This window comes from Hemicordylus capensis, chromosome 4 (genome assembly GCF_027244095.1).
Source record: "Hemicordylus capensis ecotype Gifberg chromosome 4, rHemCap1.1.pri, whole genome shotgun sequence".
In the NCBI taxonomy this organism is placed as follows: Eukaryota; Metazoa; Chordata; class Lepidosauria; order Squamata; family Cordylidae; genus Hemicordylus; species Hemicordylus capensis.
Genome location: NC_069660.1, coordinates 140,238,383 through 140,249,982, shown reverse-complemented (window position 1 = coordinate 140,249,982; position 11,600 = coordinate 140,238,383). Strand labels below are relative to the sequence as shown.

At 41.4% G+C, this 11,600-nt stretch overlaps 1 protein-coding gene across 1 annotated transcript in view; it reads right to left on the bottom strand.

Annotated features, from left to right (window-relative positions):
- Positions 1-386: 386 nt before the first annotated feature.
- Positions 387-11,600, bottom strand: part of ASPM (assembly factor for spindle microtubules) — a 35,842-nt gene continuing 24,628 nt past the window's right edge. Inside the window, exons 18-24 of the mRNA XM_053242979.1 lie at positions 7,110-11,108; positions 5,857-6,027; positions 5,137-5,329; positions 3,376-3,530; positions 2,597-2,773; positions 1,572-1,744; positions 387-1,384 (exon numbers count right to left, since the gene is read on the bottom strand). Coding sequence (XP_053098954.1) covers positions 1,279-1,384; positions 1,572-1,744; positions 2,597-2,773; positions 3,376-3,530; positions 5,137-5,329; positions 5,857-6,027; positions 7,110-11,108 — 4,974 coding nt within the window. The 3' untranslated portion in view covers positions 387-1,278. The remainder of the gene's footprint in view (positions 1,385-1,571; positions 1,745-2,596; positions 2,774-3,375; positions 3,531-5,136; positions 5,330-5,856; positions 6,028-7,109; positions 11,109-11,600) is intronic.

Below are 11,600 nucleotides of genomic sequence, written 5' to 3'. Positions count from 1 at the left end.
TTTTGATATGGCCTTTTGGACTAATCAATAAACTAATTCAAATTACTTCAGTCACCAGATGCTTCCCATGTCCATGATGTGCACAGAATCAGAACATGAACAGCTACCCTCTCAACTCAGGGAAGGCCAGTGTGTGTCTTGAAGAAACAGAACATATGATGGGATGTGGAGGGAGAAGTATTGAAAGAAGCCCCTATTGCAAAAGTAGTTTCCTCTCCTCCTTAATGCATAAGAAGAATCTTAGGAAGGCCCTGCTGCCCTCTATTGACAGAAATTGGAATTTGAAGCTGCTGCCTTTGTTTTTGGAGCCAATTCACTTATTTTCATCCACCAATTAAACTAACAAAATCAATAACTTTAGGTAAGAGCCAAGTATGAAACTGCTCCCAATGAAACAAAATATTTAATATTGATTCAAGATGATTCCCCAGAAACAGAGACAGGCAACATACAACACCTATATAGCACAGGCTCTTTTTACAATCAGGAATTCCAGTAGTCTTTTAGAGACATTTTTAGCCTTAGTGTTAATCACAACTGAAAATGACCACAGATCTGTTGGCTATTGCAGAAGGATCAGAGATAAAATAGGGTTATAATGGCCTGTGGGAAAGAGACTGCAGATAGTTTCCAAAAGCCTCTGCACACTGTCAAAGTATGTGGCATAACAACCTAGGAAAGTCAATGATTCCCATTCACTCTATGATTTATTTAATATATTTGTATACAAGTGTGCTCTTTTTCACACACCTGTTTGTTTCTCTAATCATGATGGATGCTGCTGCTGCTGCCTATCTTCCACTGATGCCAATTTGACAGCTGAGCGCACCCCAAACTTTAGAACCAACAATACACAGAAAATCCAATAATTTGCTTTTCTGCAGTGAAACACCCAGATATTTATGCAGACACACACACGACAGCAATGAATTCAGAGTCTTAAAGCTATATTTATAGCCATTTTATTGCATAAACAGTATACAATTTTTCTGTTACAAGTCATATCTAAAGAAATATTTGAGTTCAATACAAAAGCCCACCCACCCCCGCCAATTATCAGCTGAGTTAGCATATTTTTGCAATACAGCTTAAGATATTATCCGATATTATTAAAAAACTGATAGAGATTGGATATATATATATATCTCCAATATATATCCAATATATATATAAAGGGACTTTACATAATGTGCAATTGACACCAGATGCTGCCAAATCCTTTTGCCTTTGGAAACAGACATGCTTTTTAAAATAAAAAAATCCAGACTTTGTTCATCCTTAGGAGTAAGAAATGCCAAGTGTATCCATTACCATCTGAATTGCTTGCAGTGGCTCAACGATCTCTTGCATATTATCTTTCCTTAAAACCCAGTCTGGCCTCTGTCTGTAAAGTGAAAACACATCATAAAATTAAGAGTAGGTAGCTTTCTGAGGACTATTTTTTCTTTAACATATTTTTATACTGCCCAAAACTCATGTTTCTGGGTGGTTTACAACAGAACAAAAATGAAAAGAGAACACGTTTACACATTAGTATTTAATCCAAAAGCCAAGAGTTTGAGACTTCTTACCTTGAAACTATGTTTGTTTTTACAGGAATTATTGGGACACAGACATGCCCATTTATGTATGCTTCTGTCTTCCTTTTGGCAACCATTCTTTGGGCGTCTATTTGCTGCTTACGAGCCGTGAGTTTAAACAGTCTCTGAAGGCGAGCAACTACTCGAGGGCTGTCTCGGATGTCCTAAAAAGCAAGTCACCATTTTACTGCTAAAGTTTAAACACAAAAAATAGAATATTTTGTACAATAAAGCTTAAACACAGTTAGTTTTAGGAAATATCCTGTGCATTTTTCTTGCCAGGCTAGGCTAATCTTATTTACACTCTTCCAATATGCCTTGACTTCGTGTGTGTGTGTGTGTGTGTGTGTGTGTGTGTGTGTGTGTGTGTGTAAACCCAAACACAGGTTTGATGAGGAAGCGATACTGTAGAAAGACCAGTAGTTGGTTAGTTTCTAAAAATATTCTCCATCCAAACCCAGAATGTTTCAAGTCATGCTTACAGCAGTACATTTCACATGTTAAATCAATGACAATAAAAATTTAGGTCTGTAGATCTTTGAGTTACTGATAATGTGAAAGATCAGCCTTAGCTCAATAAAGGAAATTTACACTATATACAATGTGAAATGCAATTGGTAAAGATTGGCTGAATAATATGGCAACTGTAATATACTTATGGACAACACTTGGGGTTGCACCAGGTAGGACATTGGCCAAGGACCCACCTGCCCAACCCCTGAACAGTCAGTACCCAGTGGCAGCAGAGGTGCAAGCCAGCTGGCAGATTTGCACCACTTCCGTTGCCCAGCATCTCCCCATTGGCCAACAGGAGCATTCCCCACAGAGCCCTGTACCATCACAAGTCCTCTATAGATGCTCCCATTTGCCATTAAGCAGGGCTAGAGCAGGAGCTGCCACATAAGTCTCTTCTATCAGAAGACTCAGACGGTAGCTACTCCTTCTCTCATCCTCCCTGTTCCAAAAACAGGATTTCACAAAGAGGAATATGCAAGAAAAAAGTTATCACAACTTACAGAGGCTGTTCTTGAATCCTTTGAGGAGAGCGCCAACAGGTAACATGTCTTGGTAAAAATGCTTCCACCTTTCTCTGAAGTTTTGTCACCAGCTCGCTCTCTGTACATCTGAAGTAGGGCCAATATAGTATCTACAGAATTTTCCACTGCATAGACAGCTTGAATAGTCTTTTCATACTGGGGGTGGGGAGACGGGGACAGACAGATAATGTTAAGCACATTGTCAAGAAACCCAACTTTGAGTCAAGTGTCCTAGTGTATTTCTGAATAATATAAATATGTGGATACATACAAGCCTAGTACCTATCATCTGTTGTTAAGGGCTACTCCATTTTGTTAAGAAGCAGCATGGACAGCATAAGTGGAACACAGATTGCTTGTGCTTTTAGCTATTAGCTTAAACATTTAAATACAAATGGTCACTGCATTCATTTTAAAGTTATAGACCAAGGACTGGACAGACAAAAAGTTAAAAACAACTACACCAAGATATAACTGGTGAAGAAAGACCAGAACACTGAGTAAAACTGAACCATTATTCCAGAACAGTGACTGGACTCTCTCACATTAGTACTGTAATCCATATACATTAAAAGTTTCCTTAAAACCAGTATGATAGGATAGGCTTCAGTCAAAAGAAGTGAGCATCTCCCCAGTTTAGAAGAATATATCCTAAAAATTAAGTTGGTGATATTTACCTGAAAGCTAGGGAAGCACTTTTTAAGACACCCTTTTATAAACTAGGATGTTTTAAACAAAACTTAGAAGTGCAGAAATACCTTTGACAAATTAAGCAGGACTTGGACAGAGTATCTAATAACATCCATACATGGGATACTGCGATTGCAACTCCTTATCAAAGTGAAGATAGTGGAGATGGCTTCACTCTGGGCCATAGATTCACAACAAACAGGAGAAAGCCTGGTTACAACCTCTGAGGGAGGGGAAAAAAAGAGAAAAAAACAATTATTACAGTCTTATCAGAACAGTGGGCAGCAGAGATGTGCAAATCGATTTGTACCTGAATCTAGCTGATTTGGGTGATTTGGAGACAGAACAAATAACCCTGTGGTCCATTGGGTAGATTCAGGTCCAAATCAAATCACGTGAGATTTGAATCAATTCGAGATTTGGATTCCTCCTGTGAATTTCCCTAGATTCCCAGCTTTCATTTTTTAAAAAAAGCTAAGCTCTAGCCCTTGTAGACGTAGAGTTATGGAGCAAAATGTGTGGTCACTATTTTTCAAGTGTTTTTCATTCTTTGGTGCACAATAACTTTTCCTCAATGAATCCCTATGAGGATTCATTACCCACCTTCATTTCTTCTATTCATTTCAACTGTCTTTGGACAGTGCCAACTGCCATGTGCCAACTATATCCCCCTCCCACCAGCCAGGCAGTGAGGTACTGCTCAGTTTATGTTCTAGGATTTTTAAATATTCCTAAAATATAAACTGAATACCCAGTGGCTTGCGGGTTGCGGGGTAGTTGGCACATGGGATGCCACTAATTCCCCACCACCTGCAAAGCAGTGGGGTCAGAATGAACAGAAGAAATGAAGGTGTGTAATGAAGACACCAAAGAATCTAAATACTTCAATATTCCTAAAAAATAAACTGAGTACCCTACTGCCTTGAAGGGGAGGGGGAGAAGGGTGTAGTTGGCACATGGCAGTTGACAGTTGGCACTGTCCAATGACAGTCAAAATAAACAGAAGAAATGAAGGCGTGCAATGAATCCGTATAGGGATTCATTATGAGGAAAGGTTTTTACACACCAAAGAATCCAAACACTTGAAAAACAGTGACTGCACATTTTGCTCCAAAACTCCACTTTTACAAGAGCCAGAGCTTAGCTTTTTTACAAAAATGAAAGCTGGGGATCCAGGTTAGGATAGGGCGACTTCGAATCCACATTACTTCCTATGGTGAAAATACACAAAATCAGTAAAAACAAAAAAACAAAATCATTAAAAAATCAACCAAGTGCCCCAATGTCTTGAAATTGGGGTGGTAGGTGGTACCCATTGGGACCTACCCACCACCCAAATTTGGTGCCCCTAAGACCTTTGTAACTAGTCCGAGTCAATCTGAATCCAAATTGAATCAAAATCAAATTGGGGGTTATTTTGGGGGGGGGGACAGATTTGGACACAAAACAAATCAGGGTGATTTGATTCGGGCACAAATCAAATTTTTAAAAATCGATTTGTACACATCCCTAGTGGGCACTATCAAGACTAGTTAGTTAGGAGCAACCATTTCAATGGGACTTAACCATGATTAACCATGACAGGTGGATGCTGTCCAGTAACACGAGTTAGCCAGTTCTCATTGACCAACACAGGGTAAAGGAAAAATCTATCAAAGGTTTTCTGTCATTCTGAGATGGAAAGACTAGATTGATAATAAAGGTACTGATAAGTTTCTCAAAGCTTTATTCCTGCCCATGTTACTATGATAACTCTGTACATGTGACAAAGATCAGTTGTCTACATACAGTTTTTTAAAGTAATTATTTTAAAACAAGCAAGTACTAACCCAAGTCTTTCAAAGCTGCCAGAATATAAGAAAAGTGTTTGTATTTGAGAAGGCGATCAATGGCAAGTGCAGTTCTGTTACACAACTTCTTTTCTTCTTTGCTCTCCTGATTAGCAATCAGCAAACTATCTCGCAGAGCTTTCGTTTCTACAGTATCAGTCTTCTTTCTCCATAGATATCCTCTCCACAATGCCTGGTTGAGGGCAGGTTGGGGGGATAAAAGACAAACTTCACATAAATATTATACGGAGAACATAACATAAGAAGCCCTGCTGGATCAGGCCCAAGGCCCATCTAGCCAGCATCCTGTTTCACAGTGGCCCACCAGATGCTGTTGGAAGCCACAGGCAGGAGTTGAGGGCTTGCCCTCTCTCCTGCTGTTACTCCCCTGCAACTGGTACTCAGGGGCATCCTGAGTAATCAAAAGGAGGAATCAAAAGAGAAAGACTAATATTTTGGAATGCCATAGAGTGCAGCGTCCCCTTTGCACTCAGTTCTAATGCTATGTTCTGCATTCACAGAGTGACTTCTGGACTTCGTTCAGGTGTAAAATGCTTCTGAAACCGGATGGTCACAGAAACATTTTGTCACGTGTTTCCAGTGACAAAAAGGAAGCTAGATATATTTTAGAAACAATTTCCAAGTTCTTCCCTGAAAAGTATTTAAATCCTCACTTTATGGGCTTAGTGAAAGAGACAATGATCTAGGATGCTTATTTACCTGAAATTTAGTTATCCCATTGATTAGGGTTTCTTGTCTCTTATCTTCCTGAACTGCAGCTACAGCTACATTTCTGCAACTGATCCATCTCCTCACCATTCTCTGTATTTTAATAGTATTTTTACGATATTGTAGGTATCTCCTCCTTTGAAGTTTTGCTCGATACCACCTCTGTTTAAAACAGACAGGGGGGGAAAACAGCCACCAACCAACAACTTTATTTTGCTACCACTTTTTAAAAGAATTCAGCTGCAAGTTGACATGAACATCTGAACTTCAACACACATTTCAGCAACATAAATTGCTATAACAGACTAGCATTTTCATGAAATGAATGCATTTTTGGAACAGAGCTCCTAAAACTGTTCCTGAAAGCTAGCTGAATGAACAGGACAGGTTCAGAACATCTATGCACAACAGAACATCTATGCATATTTCAAGTGAAGACGAATTCTTTAGTGTTCCTGTATAAGCAATCCAACTTTCCATTCCTGTCTACAGCTGTAAACACAGAAACCGCAAATAATGAAACCTTAACTCTACGGGAATTTTATTTTAATTTTTTGCACCAAAAGTCACAAAAAATGTGGGAGGGAAGCGGAAGTAAAAGTAGTACAGCACAGAACCTTACTTTTCAGCAGTCTAGCAATGCCCCACACCCCAACCAAACCAAACAATTTTCTGCTGTTTTGGAATAGGCTTTTTTTGTAAACACAAGCCACAAAATGGCTCTGCACTGTCTTTGGACAGGAAATGCCATCAGAAGTAAGTTCTTGTGGCCCAGAAATTGCAGACAGGCGAAAATCACCTATTTTTTAAATCCTGCAGATAATTAAGCTGGGTTTCTAAGACCAATCCACGGATACACGGAACAGCGGTTACTGAAACTGCAGATAACGAGGGCCACCTGTACTACTTACTACGAAAAAGTTCATTTAGAACCCCCACCCGGTCAATTTTGGCACTGGCTTGCATCCCTGCTTCTTAATCAGAAAGGAGTTTCCAGAATATCCCATCACATTTTTAACACCACACTAGTTTCAATGAGAAAGATTGGAGCCCTTTGTTTTAAAGTACTTGTTAGCTCAAAACATCAATCTGTTATTGCAAATACAAGGTAAAAAAGGAAACAGCTTGGCATCTTTATTACACAATAGGCATCTAGTTTTCTACTCTTAAGCTTGCTTATAACTCAAGGTAGCTGCTAATCATTACAAATGCCCACTGGAGCAGGGAAAATAGCTACTAAATACCTGAATTTTTATTGCACTTTGTTTCAGTCTGCAGAACTTTTGACGCTCAATGAAGCCCCTGATTGTAGCTTGTATCATGACGACGCTCTTCAGTGTTTGCAGATAAGTTGTTTCTTGATATTTCATTGCCAAGATAGATAGATCATGCTGTTGTGTTAAAAGGGCAGTTTCCTCGCATTTATGGTGCTGCACTCTGGCTTTTTTGGTGTGGTATTCAGTCTGTACTGCAACAGCTGCAGTTCTGTGATCTACAGCATCATGAAAGCAAGGTGGACTCTCTCTTAGTATATGCACTTCCTTTGTCCTTTTGCGTGCTACCATTCCACGATAGGCAGACTGAAGAGTTAGCACAGCCCAGCGTATCCGTTTGTAATGTTTGCGCTGCACACGCATACGATAAAGAGCCTGGATGGCAGTTGCCGTGGCATGCATGGCTTTCAGTTCTTGCCGTACTTTCATACCCCTATACGCTGCCTGAATTGTTAGAGCAGACAGCCGAATCGCCAGGTAGGCATTTTGCTGAAGTTTCCCTTTTTGGTAAGATCGGTAATGCCACTGAATAGTGACAGCAGCTTTTCTCAGCCTCTTGAAGGACAGCCTAGCCCTATGCATTCTAAATGCTGCCTGGATTAGTCTTGCTGCGGAATGCATGTGCCGAACTGCCCGTCTTATTTTAAAGCCTCTGTAGAAAGACTGCACACAAATAACTGCTGTGCGGAGAGAAAGGTATTCTTGAGCTTGCCTTCTGGCCAAAAGCAATGCTCTATAGCGTTTCTGGATCATCACAGCAGCTGCCTTAACTGCAAGGTACTTTCTACGGTCTCTCTGCATTTTAAAACTCCGCTGAAGCACGATAGCAGCTAAGTGCCTTTTTTGACATTGCCTTGTCCTCATTTTACGAAAAGCCTTCTGAATGCAAATGGTGGCTCTCCTGACAGAGGAATAGTGCTGGACAGCAGTTTCCCTCAGCTTATTGGCTCTGAACCTTCCCTGTATAACTCTGGCTGCCCACTGCATTTTTTTGGAGGAACTTTGTTGCCTGTACCTTCGATAAGCACTTTGTATGACTTTTGCAGAGTCCTGTTGTTTCTTCAAGAGGCACCGTGTTTTCATTCCTCTATAGGCAGCCTGAAGAACTAAAGCAGAGTGGCAATGTTTTAGGTACATTTCTCTCACCCGTTTAGTCTCTCGGTATGCTCTGTAATGCTGCTGTATTGTGACAGAAGCAAGCTTCATAGCACAGTAGTCAGTATACACTACATGCATTCTAAAGACAGCCTGGATGCTTGTAGCAGCCGCCTGCATTCGCCTCATACATTTCCTGGCCAACAGGCCTCTAAAGGTAGACTGCATTGTGATGGCAGCTTTACGGAGACAAAGATATTCTACACGCTGCTGTTTTGAAAGGACTGTTGCTCGGTACTGCCTCTGAATCGTTACAGTTGCTGCCTTAAGATAAATGAAACGTTGCCTCTGGAAATAAGTTCTAAATCGTCTTTGAATGGTGGTGGCAGCCACATGCATCTTTTTCAAGCGGTGCCTTGTCTTCATGCCTCGGAACGCAGACTGGATTTGGAGGGTGGCAATCCACATCTGCCTGTATCTGTGCAGCTGTGCATTGCGATCTCTGCAATGACGATACCACTGCTGAATCAATTTTGTTGCTGCAGTGAGCTTTTGGAAAGATTTCCGTTGCTTGTACATCCGATAAAACGATTGAATGGCGGTTGCAGACTGGTGCCGGGTTTTTAGCTCCTGCCTTGCTTTCATGCCTCTGTAGGCCGCCTGAAGAATGAAAGCAGATTTTCTTAGCTCTATATACTTTTGCTGTTCCTTTCTTCCTCTGGAAAAAGCTCTGTATCGTCTCTGAATTATAGTGGCTGCCCATTTCATCGCCTGATAGCCCACCTTACTCCGATGCATCTTAAACTTAGCTTGGATACAAACAGCTGCTTTGTGCATACGCTGAATTTTTCTCCTCAGTCTCACACCTCTGTAAATTGCCTGCATTTTGACAGTCGCTTTCTTTAAAGCAAGGTATTCCTGTTTTCGGCAGCTGGCTAGTACAACAGCACGATACCACTTCTGAATTGTAACAGCAGCTCCTTTGAAACACTGAAATTTTTGTCGACCAATGTGCATCCTGTAGTAGGACTGTATCACCACTGCAGCCCTGTGCTGTATTTGTATTTGCTTCCGCACAATGCTCCCTCTCCAAGCCGCCTGGAGTTGTACAATGCAGTTCCGGAGCACAACATATCCGTGCCGTTGCTTCCTACCTGCAACCCTGGCCCTATAATACTGCTGAATGGTCAGAGCAGCTTCTCTCATCATCCTGAACCTTTGTAGAGCCTTGTACCTTCTAAAAGCAGCTTGTACAATGGTTGCCGCAGCATGTTGCTCTCGAATCCATTTCCTTACTTGCCATCCACGAGAAGCTGCTTGCAAAGCTGTCACGGCCGTTTTGGTTTTCAAGAACTTCTTTCTGATTTTGGAGCCCATTTTGGAAGCCCTGTACCATCTCTGAATCACAAGCGAAGCTTGAATCATGGCTTGGTATTTCATCCTTGCAGCATGAGCCCTGAATGCAGCCTGGATCGTAACAGCTGCCATGTTTTGACATTTAAGTGTTTTGCGTAGCCTATATCCTCTGTAGGCTGCTTGCAAACAGATAGCTGCCTTTTTTACTTGCAAGAGCTTCTGCCTCTGAGAGCGTTGCTCTCTGTACTGACGGAAATATAACTGAATAAGCACAGTAGCCCCACGTATCCTCAGAAAGTGGCGCCTCTCTCTTGTCATTCGGTACCAAGCCTGAAGTACAACTGCAGCCTCCTGCCACATTCTGATCCTTTTCCTGACAAGGTTTCCCCGTACAACAGCTTGGAGGAGTATACAAGTACTCCTCAGTTTCCTATATTCTCCTTGTAACTGCAAAGCATGTTTTCGGGAGCGGTATCTTCGCTGGACATACCTGGTTGCTTCCCTTAATGCACAGTAATATTTACGTGCTGCTTTCATCTTTATGAAAGACTGAATTTTCACAACAGCAAGTTTTAAGTTTAGACATCTTTTCCGGACAACATAAGCACGAAAACATGCCTGAATCTTTATTACAGGCTTCAGCATGTTGGCTTCCTTCCTGGCTTGCTTGGCTCTAAATGCAGACTGCAGAACGACAGCAGCACAGTGCAGGTGCTGGTAAGAGGAAACAGCTTTTTTACAAGCTATGTGCGCTCTGTATCGGGCTTGAATTATCGAGACAGCACTTTTAATCGCTTTGTACTTTTTAAGCTGTTGGTGCTTTCTCACATATGACTGTACTACGATAACAGAGTGTTTCAGATGCAGAAACGATCGTCTCTCTTGTCTCATTCTCCAAAGGGACTGAAAGACACAGGCAGCTCTTATTTGCCGATATAATAAACGGACTTTCATTCTTCTAAAAGCAGACTGAAGACATACAGCTGCTGCACACTTTTGCAAATATATTTCCCTTTCCATTTTTCCCAGTCGGTAAGTTCTGTAATACTTCTGAATGGTCAGCACACACATTCTCTTCTCCTTATAAATGAGTTTAGCTTTAATACATCTGAAAAAGGATTGAATCTTGATAACATTTTGTCTGATACGTAAATAATTCTTTCGGTCTCTGCTCATCCTGTACCATGACTGAATTGCAAGTGCAGCTCTCTCCTCCTTTGCCAATTCCGTTGTTTGCAACAGCATCTCAGCTTCAATTTTGTGTTTCATTTTGCGGCACTTCCATCTTCTGAACGCAGACTGAATCACAAGTGCGGAGTGCTTCAACTTTTGATAATTCTGGCCATCATCTTTTGCTCTTAAAGTAGCTCGGAGGCGCTTCTGAATTGTGAGGACAGCCCAGCAAACTTTTTTATAAGCAGCAACAGCAAGCAACATTCTTATCCTTGCTTGCAGGAGGATTGCACAGTGCCGCAGCTGCAAGTATTTTCTTCTTGCACAATATCTTCTCCAATAAGTCTGAAAAAGCAGTGGAGAAAGGAGATGATACAATTGTTAAAATGATATTTCATTTTAATACAATAAAAGCTTATTATGAAGAAAATCAATTTGAGAAACCAACACAACGAAGATTTGAACATACAAACATTTCACAACTCCTTATGCAAAATGGAGTGTTTCATTGCCTGTGAATCCTCCCCTCTGCCTACACCTTCATCCAGGACTCTAGAATAAGAGCAAGGAGCCTAGAACAATAGTCTACAGGTTGGGTGAAGGCCATGACTGATCACTGTTCTTCACTGTGTGGCCTGCAGGCCAGTGGTAGGCTGCACAGACCTCACTAATGGCCTCAGGCTCACCATGCCCATCTGGCTCTGCACTGCCCCCGGGCTTGCTGCTCCCTCTCCAGCACCTGGGGGTGACAGTGACTGTTCTCACTCTCACTCTTCCTTTCTTGTTCCCCATCTTCTTCTTCCTGCTGCTACCACCACCTGGACTTCCTGACCAGTT